The sequence below is a fragment of the Peromyscus maniculatus genome, chromosome 8, assembly GCF_049852395.1.
Source record: "Peromyscus maniculatus bairdii isolate BWxNUB_F1_BW_parent chromosome 8, HU_Pman_BW_mat_3.1, whole genome shotgun sequence".
NCBI classification, from domain to species: Eukaryota; Metazoa; Chordata; class Mammalia; order Rodentia; family Cricetidae; genus Peromyscus; species Peromyscus maniculatus.
Genome location: NC_134859.1, coordinates 59,127,179 through 59,142,458, shown reverse-complemented (window position 1 = coordinate 59,142,458; position 15,280 = coordinate 59,127,179). Strand labels below are relative to the sequence as shown.

General features: G+C 48.4%; 1 protein-coding gene across 3 annotated transcripts in view; it reads right to left on the bottom strand.

The window, feature by feature from the left end:
* Window positions 1-12,088, bottom strand: part of Itgae (integrin subunit alpha E) — a 59,731-nt gene extending 47,643 nt beyond the window's left edge. For 2 of the 3 annotated variants that reach the window (XM_006992215.4, XM_076542855.1), the window contains exons 1-2: window positions 11,580-12,087; window positions 634-757 (exon numbers count right to left, since the gene is read on the bottom strand). In XM_006992215.4, coding sequence (XP_006992277.2) covers window positions 634-757; window positions 11,580-11,811 — 356 coding nt within the window. In that variant the 5' untranslated portion in view covers window positions 11,812-12,087. Of the gene's footprint in view, window positions 1-633; window positions 758-11,579 lie in introns of all 3 variants that reach the window. The other variant, XM_076542856.1, reaches the window with a different exon arrangement.
* Between the last annotated feature and the right edge of the window lie 3,192 nt (window positions 12,089-15,280).

Below are 15,280 nucleotides of genomic sequence, written 5' to 3'. Positions count from 1 at the left end.
ATAGACCCTATTTTCAAGACACGAGGCAATGTCTATCAATAGCTCAATTTGGCCAGAACCCGTATAAAGAAAGCCCTTCCAGTCCATTTTCTCAAGCAGTCCTACAAGCAACCCTGTGAGTTCTGGAAATCACCAGTCGGAGGGGAGAAACTGAGGCTTGGGGCTCAGCACATCACTAAGCTGACTCAGTGAATACAGTGAGGTGCCTCTGAGCCTTGATCCCCCAGAACGATGGACTCTTAGTCTCTATGGATGAGCCTCATAGTTTCTATTTTTCCTTCAGTTATTTATTTACTTATTGTCACCCTCCAGCTTTCCTGTGTTGCACACATGTAACATTTATAATGCAGAAAGGACCCTTAGTGAACTTCATTTTCAAGTGGCATTTAAGGTCCCTTTCCCTAACTAGCACAGGGAAACTGCACAGGCAGAGGACAGGGGCTCTGTGACTCCCACAGCTTGGTCTGGGGATCACAGTCCCCACTTTTCTCTCTTTGGCTGTGCCATTCACCAAGTGAAAGCTGTGCTGCCCAGGCTATGGTGTGCGATATCACAGCCTTCTCTGGGGTGCACCTCAGGCATCTTGGGGGCCCCCAAGATGTCCTCACCCTTCCCCGTGGCAGCCCCACTCACCAGGTCTGGTTGGTGCTGGGGTCTCGATGCAGAAGGGAGCTGAGCACAGAAGGTACGCCTGGCTTCAGTGCTGTGACCCAGGGCCAGGCCACATCCACATTGAAGGCTGCCAGTGGCCTCATGCCTGTGAACAAGAGAGAAACATCTGCTGGAAGAGGCACACTGCGGAGGCTGGGGCTGTACCTGTGCCTGCCATCAACCTATCACATCACCTCCACGGACGCCTTTCCCGTTACAGAGGGAATGGATAAGGGGGGGGGGGTCTGACCCAGGGCACTGGTCCCCATTCTAAACCAAGCCGCTTCAGTCTCAGGGAAGACATCCTCTAAGGAACGCCACCCACTTGCTTATACTCTCTGCTTTGGGATTTTCACACCAGTGAAAACCACGGCTCATACTGTGACCTGTACCAAACTTAACAGGGACCTAGAGCCCCCAGGGAAGGCCTGTGCCCCTTCAAGTGATCCAAGAGGACACACGATGTCTTCAAAACTACCTTCTAAGAATGTATGATAGAGTTTTGTTCTTTAACAACCCTGAGCTGGAAACAAGGCAAATGGCTTCAGTGGGAGGGCGGATGAAGTGACCGTGTGTTCCTATGATGGCACACCAGCACTCGGGAGGCAGAGGCAAGTGGATTGCTATGTGCTATAGTTCAAGGTCAGCCTGCTCTGCAAAGTGAGACCCTGTCAAAAAAACAAAAAAACCCAAAAAACCAAAAGGCCAGAAGTGGTGTTGCACACTCAGACGGGGCCTACATGGGTAATAACCCAGAGTCACAGAGGAAATCGCAACGGAAATGCTGAGTGCTTAGATTAAGATATGAGAAATCAGAACCTGCAGGACACAGTTAAAGCAGTGATTTCAGGAACTGCACAGCCTGACACCCATGCTCAAAGGGGAGAAGTTGAGGATGGGGGCACAGGCCGATGAGCTGGACACCTGGAAGACGAAGACTGGAGAATCAGGAGTTCAGTGTCATCGTTGGCTACATCCTGGGCTACATGAAACCCCACCTGAAAAACAACAAATTGCCGGAGGTGGTGGAGCACACCTTTAATCCCAGCACTTGGGAGGCAGAGGAAGGTGGGTCTCTGTGAGTTCGAGACCAGCCTGGTCAACAGAGCAGTTCCAGGACAGGCTCCAAAGCTACACAAAGAAACCCTGTCTCAAAAAACCAAAAAAAAGGACGAAGAAAAAAAATTACAAAAAAATAAAAAAACAAAAAACAAAAACAAATTACACATATACACACACAAAAAAAAAAAGAAGAGGAAGAAAAGAAGGGAATATATAGCAAGGATATATAGTAAGGTTAGATTTATAACTATGCTATCTTTAGTACAAAGAATGGAACAATCTACATGCACACAATTCTATTCCTCCCAACCCCTGTTATAGATGTAAAACTTCCAGAGAAATATGATGGAGAATATTAGTCAACTACACACGCACACACACACATACACACACACACACACACACACACACACACACACGAGAGAGAGAGAGAGAGAGAGAGACAGAGACAGAGACAGAGACAGAGACAGAGACAGAGACAGAGAAGGAGGGAGGGAAGGAGAGAGGGAGGAAAAGCCATAGACTAAGATAACATAATTGCAACTCATTCATGAATGATTTCAGAATAGGTAAAGAGTTCCTACAAATCAGTAAGAAATAAAAGCATAAAGGCTAACATAAGAGAGAGAGAGAGAGAGAGAGAGAGAGAGAGAGAGAGAGAGAGAGAGATTTCACAAGCGTTTATCCAAGTGGCTGTCTGTCACCTAAGATGTTCATTAGCTACCAGAGAAAGGCACATTAACAGCCAGCATCTGATACGGCTGCAAGCGAACACAGACAAGTGTTGGTGATGATGAAACATTGTGCAGGCCCTGTCTGCAGCTTAATATGAGCAAACTCACTGCTAAAAAGACACTTTGAGACTGGTATTCATAGAGACGGAGTATGAAATGGTTCAAACTCATTTGTTAGCTGATAACATGTGGCAGAGGAAGAGAGCGTTACATTCTTCAGAGAAATGGGCCCCTGAGCCACTGCCAAGCAAATATATCTTCTGGGGATCTTTGTTTCCCTTTTGCTTATTTGCATATGTGTATATCTATTTGCATGTGTGGAGGTGTGTATGTGTGTGCACACATGTAGAGCCTGAAACAGACATCAGGTGTCTGTCTTGTTGATTGCACATCACCTTAAATATTAAGGCTGGGTCTCTTGGTGAATGAAACTGGAGCTAAGTTGCTCCTTGTCTCTGCCTCCTGAATGTGGAGATTACAGGCGGGCTGCCACACCCACCTGACTTCCGTGAGGGTTCTGGAACTCACTATGTAGACCAGGCTAGCCTTGAACTCAGGATTACAGGCTTGTACCACCACGCTCACAGATTCTGAATCAAGAGGACAGGGAGGGGCCTGAGGGCCTAACAAGCCTCTTCATTATGAATATGTCTACAGCTGGCAGGTCCTTAGACCCACTTTGGGAGTTTTAAAATACTTTGGTAAATAGAGAGAGAGAAAGAGATGCAGCCAGTGTGTGGGAATCCTGACAACTGTGTCACATGTGTGGTAGACAGACATATGGGCTGCAGGTATCCTGCAGACCTTTGGACACACTTGAAATCTTGCCAGGAAAACCCTCCCACTGGTTCCCAGTCCTTCTGTCTGAGCCTATGACACGGGGATCCAAGAAAAAACAAATTCAGTTTACCTTGTATTTTCCTACACTAAACACTCCTGTGACCTTGTATACATCTTTTTTAACTGGTGTGTGTGTGTGTGTGTGTGTGTATGTGTGTGTGTGTGTGTGGTGTATGTGCGTGTTTGTGTGGGTATGTGTGCATGTGTGCTCCTGTGTATGGAATGTGTGTAATGTACATGCATGTTCGTGTGGGTATTGAAAGACCCTAACCTTGGGGCTTACACCCCCAAGCCCCAGGAAATGAGAAACTAAAAATCTAGTTCTAAGGGCAAGCTGACTTAATCATTATTCAACCACCCCTGCCACAATGTAACAATGTAAAAAGATTTCTGTTAAGAGATGTGCTCAACTGTGACTGGGATAACTGCAAGAGTTCCAGGAAGGACCACTGTGACCTTTGTGTAAACTCCACTCCCGCCCTGATACCCCCCTTGAGGTTTCAGGAAAAATGTACATGGGGACGTGACTGTACCCACTCTGTGATCAGACCATGATCTTGTGAAATGAAATTGTAATCTTATGGCTTTTGTGGGTTTTTCCTTTAAAAGTATCCATGTGGCCGAGCAGTGGTGGCGCACGCCTTTAATCCCAGCACTCGGGAGGCAGAGCCAGGCGGATCTCTGTGAGTTCGAGGCCAGCCTGGGCTACCAAGTGAGTTCCAGGAAAGGCGCAAAGCTACACAGAGAAACCCTGTCTCGAAAAACCAAAAAAAAAAAAAAAAAAAAAGTACCCATGTGACTGTAGTACGATGCGACTCTTGCTCTCTGGAGCTGAGTTTGCCCGACTGTACAGGCGCATTAATAAACACCTCTTGCTGTTGCATCAACTGGACTGGAGTCTGGGTTCTTGGGGCGCCCACTAGAGACCCTAAACTTTGGGGTCTAACAGTATGTGTGCATGTGTGCCCCTGTGTATGGAATCCAGAGATTGACGTCATGTGTCTGCCCACCTTATTTCTGAGAACCTGGTGCTCATCCCCTGGCTAGACTGGTCGGACTGGAGCTCTGAGGACCCCATCTGACTCTGCACCTCCAACCCCAGCTCTGGAGTCACAGAAACACATCTCCACTCCCAGCTTTATGTGGATGCTGGGCGTCTGAATTCAAGTTCTCTCAATTAGAGGCAGAGGCAGATAGATCTCTGTGAGTTCAAGACCAGCCTGGTTTACACAGCGAGTTTCAGTCCAGCTGGGGCTACACAGTGAGGTCCCATGTTAAGACAAAAGGAAGGAACTGAAGTCTTCATGCTACATGCTTTACCCACGGAGCCACCTCTCCAGCCCCATGCTTCCAGCCCATTCCTTTATCTTTATCTTTACCTTTGCCTTGCCCAGAATAACTTGTGCTGATTCATAAAAATGCATGGCACCGTAATATTAAAGTCATTAAAATTGTGGAGCAGGAAAAAAAATGGGCAGAAGGAAATCGGGTTTTTTTTTTGTTGTTTTGTTTTTTAAAGGGAAGAATTCTATTCAACTAGGAAGGAGGTCAACTGGCATGTCCAACAATAAATCCTTGCACTTTCTAAGCCAGCCCCACTTTGGGCTCTGGACACAGCTTCAGGGCTCAGTAGATGCTTAATAACATTTTAGTTGAATGAAAGTGTCCATGAGTGAAGATCAGTCAATGTCATTCATGGTGTCTACAGTACAGGAAAAAGAAATTATTCTGGCTGGGGATGGTGGTGGATCTCTATGAGTTTGAAGCCAGCCTGGTCTACTTAGAGAGTTCTATGATATCCAGGGCTACATAGAAGGGCTCTGTTTAAAAAAACAAAGCCTATTTGGTGGAGCACAACAGCTTTTTTTTTTTTTTTTAGACAAGATTTCTCTGTGTAGTTTTGGTGCCTGTCCTGGATCTCACTCTGTAGACCAGGCTGACCTGGAACTCACAGAGATCTGCCTGGCTCTGCCTCCCGAGTGCTGGGATTAAAGGCATGCACCACCAACACCCGGCAACAATTGCTATTTCTATTTAAACCAAAATACATTTCCTTGAAGATTAGCACAGGGAGAACACAGGATGCTAAAGTTTCCCAGAACTGTCATTCATCTCCTCTCTACCACTACCCTGAAGCCACTCAGAAGACATCAGCGGAGCATGCTCGGGAGATCACAGACCCCCTCATCAGAGCCTCTATTCCCCCAAGTGCAGTGCAATTCAAAATCCCAAAATATGACGGCAGGAGACCAGAAAGGATTCCCCAAAACATACTTCTGAAGTTCTGAGGAACTACAGACACAAGGAACATGGTAGTCCTGAAAAGTCCTGTTGCTAAAAACAAAAACAGCTTCACATCTAGAAAGGAAATCCTCCTGAGAGAGTAGCCTCAGAAAGAGGTGAATTTTAGACCTGGAGGGCATTGGCTGCATCTCCACACCCTCCCCCCATGCTCTCAGAAGGACCTCAAGGCCCAGCAGCCCCAGGCCCTGGCTCTTTCTCTGCAGCCCTGGGTACCAGAGAAGTCACCATCTGCTCCTGTGTCTGCCCCCCACGCTTTCATCTGACCCCAATTTCTTCTGTTAATCTGCCTTGTGTCCATGTTACCGTCATCCCTGTCAGGGTTCCCCAGTCAGGACTCCCGAGCTGAGAAGGGAATGACGGTGTTTCCCGTGACTTCGAAGCTTAGGTAAAGATGACTTGGGGTTCGGACTCAGCCTCCTTGCCTCATTTCACGCTGAGCCTTGTGTCTCAGAGAGCCAGGTTGGGAGAAATAGGAAGTGAGTCAAGTGAAGAGAAAAGAACTACAAAATGGGAACTGCCAGTTGTTCCAGGGTAAGTGGAGGAAGGGGTGGAGCTTCTTCCATTTTCATTGCTTGTAATTGATTGACAGAGTGGATGTGAAATCCCTGAGCATCAACCTTGCACCTTGCCCAGCTGTTCCCTCCACCCCATGTTTCCTCATCAGTCATCACATGTCTGGAAGGTCAACCTTATGGTCCCGCTCAGCCAGGCAGCAGCCAGTCCAGATCCTGGGTAAAGTAACTCACTGGTCCCCGAACCCACTGAGCATCCTGTGGTGTTTGCTGGCTCTGACTAAACCCCATCCTGATAAACTAATGAGTGATTGAATCTGCTTCCCCCAACCTATGATCCGATCTGAGTCATGCATGACACCCCCAAACCACAAAACCCAGCCGAGCTCAGGGCCAGGTTCAGAAGAGACACCCTGAAAATGCCATAACAGGCCAGCCACCCCTCCTCCTTACCCCCTCCCATCCCATGTTTGCTCTGTTTAACTGAGGGGTCTGGATAGACCCCCTCAAGGGGTGGGAAAGGAGAGGAAAGGTACTGAGAAAACATAATGGCTGTCTCCCAGGGCACTTGCTCTCTTCAGGGACCCTGCTGCAGGATGAGGCCAACAATTTGCTCTTGGATTCCGGAAGTTATCTATTTGTGACTGAGGCCCAGGTTTCTTGATTTCAAGGCCCTTCCCAAAAGTTAGAAGCATTGAGGGGGTAAACAAAGTAGGGTTACAAATGGCTCTGAGGGCCGGGCGGTGGTGGCGCACCCTTTAATCCCAGCACCTGGGAGGCAGAGGCAGGTGGATCTCTGTGAGTTCAAGGCCAGCCTGGTCTGCAGAGTGAGATTCAGGACAGCCAGGGCTACACAGAGAAACCCTGTCTTGGAAAAAAAAAAAAGAAAAGAAAAACAAACAAACAACAACAACAACAACAAAACGGCTCTGAGGAGCTGGGCGGTGGCTTGCTGGACCTGGCTCCCTGTTGTTTTAATGGTGCACTGGACAAGGGCAGAGCCCTGAGTTAGGGCAGGTAACTAGGTCGTTGGGAGCTGACTGTATAACAGGGGCACAAGAGCTGTGTGTGCAAGCATGGGTATGTACATGCATAGGGGTGTGTGTGTGTGTGTGTGTGTGTGTGTGTGTGTGTGTGTGTGTGTGTGTGTTGGTGCCTGGAGTCTGCTGTGGGGTTTATATTGCATTTTTGCTTGGGCTTCCATGTATCCATTACTTCATACTTCCCACAGAGACTCAGAACATGAGCCCCAAGGGCAGAAAGTCTTGAGTTCAAATCCTTGCTGTGCCATGGAGTCACTGAAGGATCTTGACTTGTCCCATTGCTTTGATTTTCACACGGACATGGCCTGAGCTAGCTCAGGGCCCGTCGAGTGGAGGTTCAGTGTGTGGAGGCTGCTGTGAAAAGCTCTTTGACCACAGGTGAAGGGCTGTCGCTTCTCTTAGAACCTCACCGCCCACCCTCTTCCTCCAAACCTGTCATGAAGTCAGACATGAGAGCCCAGTTAGACTTGCGTCTGTCTCCACTCTACCCACAGGGCTGCTCCCTGAACTGTCTCCAGTCACATGGGCCTCTGAGTCACAGATCTCACCCTGGCGGCCACCCTACCTCTTCCGGTGCACTGGGCATTTTGGATGTCTCCTCACAGCACAGTGGTCATCACTGTTCCCAATAAATGAGGCCCAGATTTGTATAAGGAACTAGTTATAGAAATGAGACTAGACTCAGCATCTTGATGCCTGGTCCAGAGGCCCAGAGAGGCCCCGGGGGAGGGCCATGCCCATCTTCAGATGACAAGCATCCACAGAACACCTGTCCGGAAGCAGCAGCCCCTCATCTTTCTCACAGAGCCTTTCCATCTCAACCTCAAACCTCACAGGCACCCAAAGAGCCCCTCCCTCCACACCTCTAGTTTATCTGATAACAAAAATGGCCACTGGTCTCAATTCCCGAATGCAAGGCACAGTGCTATGCTAAGCACATACAGATTTCCCAGTGTTTCCCCTGAACATCCCTGCAAGCACCTCCACCTCCACATGTCTGCCCTCCTCAGCACTCAGAGACTGGACCGCTGCTGCAGCCTCCTACCAGCTTTTCTGCTGCTTCCTCTCTCCCCCTAACTCCATCTCCTATACAAGTGTGATGCCCTCCCATGCTCAGGACCATCCATGGCCTCCCATTGCCCCCATGATGAAGTCCCTCAGCCTGACACTCTGAGTCCTCCACACTGCTCAACTCCAGCACCGTGGAGCCTTCAGGCATCCATGTCTTCCACATACCCCATATACATCCATACACCTGTGGACGCCACACACTCTATATATTCTATGTACATCTGTGCACACATACCCCATTGTATACCTATACATTACATATACCCCATAAGCCCCATCCCACGTACCACTCATATCCCACATGTACTCATACATACCATATATACTCCATGCATCATGCACACATACTCCACAAACCCCACACATCCTATGTAATTCCCATATAAAATCTATATAACTCATGCATGCCATGTCTTATAAACTACATAGCCTATACACTTATACATAGTATACACTTCATATAGTCTATAGTACACACAGACCATAAATACCCTATCTGTACTACTCACATCCCATACACTCCCTATCCACACCACACATACTTCATATATACAGGATAGTTTTCCCGAGGTCAGAGATGTGCGGTTCCATCTGGCTTGTCCACCTTTGCTTAGGCTATCCTTTCTGCCTGAGTGTTGTTTCCTGGCTCTTTCCACAGACCCTCCCCTGGGCTAGGGAAGTCAGTGAGTGTATAGCCTGCTTTCTCGTCACATTGGGGCCCAGCAGGTCCTAATCTGGGATGGGGAGGACAACATCAGAGTAAACAGCTTTCTGCTCCCATGCCTCCCCTCCTCCCTCTTCTTCCTGTGCCCAGGCCTGCTGCTTCCTAAAGCCCTTCTTCCTGGCCAGCCTATTTGCTGAGACTTCCCATTTTCCTAGGCATGTCTCAGGTACCAGGATCCCTATTCCTGAGGACCCAGATGCTCTCTCACATCTGCACCCAGGTGTAGACTAGGCCTGGAAGGAATCAGACCAGCCACCTCCTAGCTTCCCCAGGGGGGCCACAGGCCTCAGCCTGGCCCTGGACTCTGGTTCCTTACTCTTAATGCATGAGGTTTCACAGGTCCATAGCAAAGTTCCCTTTACACAAAAGAAGTAAACTAGACCTCTGAGTCTCAGGAGGAAGTGAGTACCTGTGGCCACAGAATGAGTCAGGATTGACTTTGGGGACATCAGGTGTATGGGGGGCTGGAAGCTGGGGTTTGGGCTGCTATAGATTTCAGTGTGTTTGTACCTGCATTCTCTCTGAACCTTCCTCAGACAGCCTTTAGCTCACTTGCTCCCATAAGCGACCGGGGAAGGTCATTACCACAGTCGGTGGCTTGGGAGGGCAGAAGGGCAGAGCCATTGAATCAGGAACAGCTGTGAACTGGCCCCAACCCAGTGAAGCCAGCCAGGCACAGGGCTGGAGAGCCCGGACCTGTGCTCAGACTTCATTCTTACCCTCCTTGGTACCACCTTGCCTGCTTCTGACTCCCAAAGCCCTGAGGACTCAGCCTCAGAAAACTTTCCAGGAAATTCTTGAGGCCTGGCCTATCACCAAGCCTCAGGGCATCACAGCACAGAGCAGAGCCATCTCCTTTTCCCATCAAATACCAAAGCCAAGCTCTCACCCTACCCACAGCATAGCCAACCCACAGGCTACATACAGGGCCTCAGTGACAATCTGCCCATCTTGCTTTTTTGGTTTTGTTTTGTTTTTCGATACAGGGTTTTTCTGTGTCTCTATATAACCCTAGCTGTCCTGGAACTCATTACATAGACCAGGCTGTCCTGGAACTCAAAGATCAGCCTGCCTCTGCCTCCAGAGTGGTAGGGTTAAGGCATGCGTCACCACTGCTGGGTTCCATCTTGCTCTTTGCTGCATTTCAACTCGGGAAGTACTAGGGCCTCAGGGGTTTGATGAATGGCAGGCAATGGAGGTGCTGAGGTGATAACATTGCTGAGAAGCTGCAGGAAACAAAGGTGGACAGGAGCCCAAAGCCACTGGGGTCATCATTCCAGGCCATGGAGTGTCCTGGAGCTAGCTGTGAGGCAGGGCAGAGACCTGGACATGGTTCTGTCTCTACTGTTCCTTGATCACAACCATTTCAGTCTATCTGTAGGCCCCGGTCACCTCTATGCTGGAGTGAGCTAGTCTAGTCTCAGCATCTTCTCTAGCCAGCCTTGATGATGGGGCATCAGAGCTCTGATTTAAAAAAAAAAAAAAAAATGAGATCCCACTTCACATTCTGTAGGTAACAAGAATAAAGACATGTCTAGGATGCAAAACAACAAAAAGTTCGGCCCACTTTCTTCTTTCCATGGTGACTCCTCAGATACTTAAAGAAAACTTGTATGTGTATGCCCACGCATGTGTGCACCTGTGCATGGCACGGCACCATGTAGAGGTCAGAAACAAGTCAATTCTCTTTTACTATGTGGGTCTCCAGGGTGGAATTCAGGTCATCAGGCTTGGTAGAAAATGCCTTAACCTGATGAGTCATCTCACTGGCCCCTCAGATATTTTAAAAAAATCAAAATTTGTTCCCAAACATGATGTACTGGCAGGGTCTAGACTGCTTCCTGGGTGCTCTGGTTCATGGTGGGTGCCCATCCTGCATCCTCTTCCTATGATGGCTCAGCTTCTTCACATCTTCACTGATTGGCATGAACTGGCTTTCATAGACACAGCTCCCAGAAGCTTTTATATTACTATACCTAATGCCCACCTTCTTCTCCTGCCAAGCTTGCACAACAACAACAACAACAAAAAAAAACAAAAACAAAAAAACAAAATCACTAGGCAAGACCATGGCTTGAGCCCAGAGGCTTACCTGACTATGTTAGCTTGTCTCTGAGACTTTCTAGGCGTGCCCAGGGCAGTTTATCCAAAAGCAGCTCCCACACAGGGTTAAAGACAGAATGGGAGCCCCTGGCAGCAGAAATACCTTCCCCACCTCCACACCACAGAACAGGAAGCAGGTTCCCCCCAACGTTGACTCCGTAGATTCTCACCCCCAGTCTCCTACCAATACCTACATTCTCCCAAATCCTTCCTACTCCCAGCAGCTGAAACCACTATTAACTTGGGGTCCTCTTCTAGGTGGCATGGGATATCATTAGCTTCCACACTCTGGGCACTAACTAGGCATAGACCTGAGGATGTGGCAATGAGGGTAGGCTGGATAGAGACGGAAAGAGGGTGGCAGTCCTAAAGCCTGAGGCCAGGAACCATCAACACTGAAGAGTTCCTTCCCAGCAAGCCTACAGATATGTCTGAGCAAGGGCACTTCCCTGGAGAAGCTCCCCATTTCTCTGACCTCTAACCCTAAAGTCCAGACAGACAGTCCGTCTGAAGGCAGGGGGTAAGGCTGACTTACTGGCCATGCAGAGAAGGGTGTGGAAGAGCCACTTCATAGCTGGAGCAGATGCAGCTGTGTGAGCTGAGTGGGGCGACACAGGACTCAGAAGGCACTCAGCTTCCCCTCCTCTACCAGAGGCCAGGGGGCGGGGACAGAGGCATACACAGACAAGGGCCCATAGGCCCACAGGTACTTTCAAGTAGACAGAGCCATCCTGGCTTATACAAGGCCAGCATGTGGCTTCCCCCATAGCTGTGGGCTGTGTCTTGGGAACTTAGACAACTGTCAGCCCAGCTCCATCACTCACTAGACACACCATTTCATGCATGAATGAGCTAAGATTTGGCTGGTGGTAGTCCTGTGGCAGATAGAGGAGGTACAGGAGAAACAGTCATCCAGGTAGGTGGATTCCAGTCCATCCCATCCAGAATGCTCCCCAGATAGACACATGAGTTCAGCTTCCAGCCCAGTCTTGGACCCCTCCCATAGACAGTGCCCCACAGCCAGGTACTGGGCTCTTATATATGCTCCTAGACTCAAGGCCTAGGGCTGGGGAGGGCTGGGTGAGCATGAAGACCTAATGTATTAGCTGAAGTCATTGCTTCAATCCAGCTGTTGCTCGATTGTCCCCAAAATTTGCAGCTGACACCGGCTTCACAGGGCTTTGAGCGTTCAGCTCAACAGAAGAGGTAGACTCCATGGCTTTACAGCACAGCTCTGACCCAGCCCAGGCTGTGGAAACTCTACTACTTAACAGACCAACTCCCTCAATGGTCAAATTTGTCCACACAGCAACGAGGGCAAGAAGTCTCTCTAGAAGGCAGCCCAGCAGAACCCTGGACAGGGAAGCCTAGTGCAGTCCTAGCATTTAGGAGTGTAGGGCAAGATTGGGTTTGAGACCAGCCTAGGCCATGTAGTAAGACCTCTCTGCAAAGATGGGCTGCTCTGGATCCTGCTCTCCAACTGGAGCTACCAGCCACAAGTGATTGACATATTAAAATGATGCCAGTGCATGGAAAGAATTGAAATTTAGACTGTACTCAATCTTAATTCAGAAAGGCTAGGCATTAAACCTTTTGTTCTTACATGCATGTAAAAGAACATTCTGAAGTGTTACTGTATGAACATAAAGTAGACAACCACGTGACCTTAATGACTGCATGAAAATCAATTTTATTTTGTTTTTCACATGGAAAACTTACTTAGCCAAAGTTCTGTGAAGATTCAATGACACTCCAAACATTCTACACTGTCAGCTTTGGTCTGACATTTGACTAGATCTTTCACAATTACTCGAATAGAGATCACAACTCACCATTTCTCTCTGCACACCACCTAGCAGAGATCAGCAGCACTAGAAAAGCAGAGTTCCAGGTATGATGACTTACTGCCACACCATAGTGCAAGAACCCTGAGGCTGTTGGACATACCTGTCACAAGCTGCAGTGGCACGCCCCTCTTCCCATCACTCCTCTGTGCCCACCTCCTCCCAAATCCAAGGGCGTTTGGTAGAGCCACTCAAGGATTCTCCTAACCTTGGCCCATGGGGAAGAAAGGGGCAGGCAGTCTAGCATCATAAATCACACCTTTGGTAGGGTAGGAAAGCCTGGGATAACAGCTCACTTAGGAACTCTGCAAGCAGTAAGACTGAATGCCAATCCCAGACATCTCAGGATGCTGGGCAATGTGGGTGGCCGAGAGCTGCACAGGGAGCAGGAGCGTTTTCTGTCATCTCTGTAGACTCTAGAGTTCGATACCTCCTGCACCCAACCAAGATTGTCAAGGCCGGTAATTACAACTTGCAGAGGAGCCCCGCCCAGCCCATCTGATACTAATATTTTCCTACAAACCAGAGCTTCAGGTCCCTAAGTTAGGGCTTGGCTTTGCTGTCTCATGTTCTGTTCTTCTCATAGCACCCAGTCCTAGGCTGTAAATTCAGCAAATACATACTTCAAGGAACCAACCTGAATGCCAATCTTATACCACTAACTGGACTGTATCCCTCCAAAATATCCATGTCATGAAAGACAAAGAAAGGCTGAGGACATGTTCCCATTACAGAACAAAGGCAGTCCACTGCTTGATGCCAGATTAGATCCTGAACCAGGAAAAAAAAAATGCTTGAAACAGCATAAACTACAAATGAGCAATTATTATACTGACAAGACACAACATATTCCTGAACTTGGTAACTATCCAACGGACACAACACAAAGCATGGTGAGGGTAAAGTGGAATGCAGTGCAAAATAATTCAAATAGTTTGGGGGTTGGGGATGGAGACAAGGGAAAGACTGAATGGTAAAACAAATACAGAAAAAAAAATGCCTGTTGTTCTAGCCTCAATGCTACTGATTTTGCAATTATTTCAAAAGAAAAAGTATATTGAGCCATGGCAAACCTGTTCGGGAGGTTGATGTAGGATTGAAAGCTCTAGACTAGTCAGGGCTCTAGGCCAGGCCAGCTTATGTAGCAAGGAGACCCTGCTTCCCCTTCCCACCTCTCCCAAAGAGAAGTTCTTCGATACATGTTCAGAGAGGGAGGTGTGCAGCGGGTGGGACGCTGTCTTGAGAGTCACAAGCAAACAGGAAGTGTGACACATGCACCAGTGGAGGGGCTGCCCTCATAAGTGGTTCTAGTCACTTACGGCCAGCCTTCCCTCAAGAAGCTGAGAGAGTACATTTGAAGATGAGGCCCACAGGGAGTTGGGGATAGGCAGAGCCAAGGCCTCCTGGAATAGCCTTTCAGAGGGTAGTGTCATCTCATGGCGGATGGTGCTGATCTCAGAGGGAGGCTAAGGACTGAGCCCAAGGCTACATGGCTAGCTAAGTTGCTGAGCTAGGAGCCAGACATGACTGTCTCCTCCAGAACTAGAATCCTCAACTACTACAAAGCCCTCTCTTCAGATCATGAGTTTTTGAGAATTTATAGAGCAAAAATACAGACTGGCACCCTTGCATCCCCAGGTTCCAAGAGCTGAACAATATCCACCTCCAAATTGCTGTATTCAAGTTCTGAACCTCAACGTGACTAGACTTAGAAATTTGGCTTTGAGAAGGTCACTAAGTTTAAGAGTTCAAAAGGGTGGGTCCCAGTCTGAATGCCATAGGGTTGGTGATATGAGAAGGGTTACAGGCACACAGAGGAGAAAGGCCATGTGAGCAAGCCAAGGAGAGAACTCTCATGCTGGAACCCTCTCCTCTTCTAGCTTCTAGGTTTGTAAGAAAATAAATGTCTATTGTTTAAACCATCCATTCTGTGGTATCTTGTCATAGCTGCCCAAGCAAACTAGTGCCTTAGGCTATCTTTTCAAATAGCTCCCAAATTAAAGACTGAACACGCATGTTCACACATGAACATGTCACAGTGCATGTGTGGAGGTCAAAGGACAACCTGCAGGAATCTTTCTTTCCATCATGTAGATCCAAGAGAATAAGCTCAGGCCATTAAGCATGGTGACAAGAGCCTTTACCCACTGAGCCATCTCACTGGTCCTTCTTGTCCCTTCACGACTGAAGGGAAGGAAGGGAGCTTGCACTGGCTGTGGGACCAGGTGCGTCTCTTGATGACCTCATCTCCTTCCTATTAGATACTCCCAATGCTCCTTGCAAAGCATAGCAGGAGTCCCTCCCATCTCAACTACCATGTGCAGAGAAGAAACTTGAGGTCATCCCATTTGAGGCCTCCATTTAATGGACAAGGAAACTAAGGCCCGGAGAG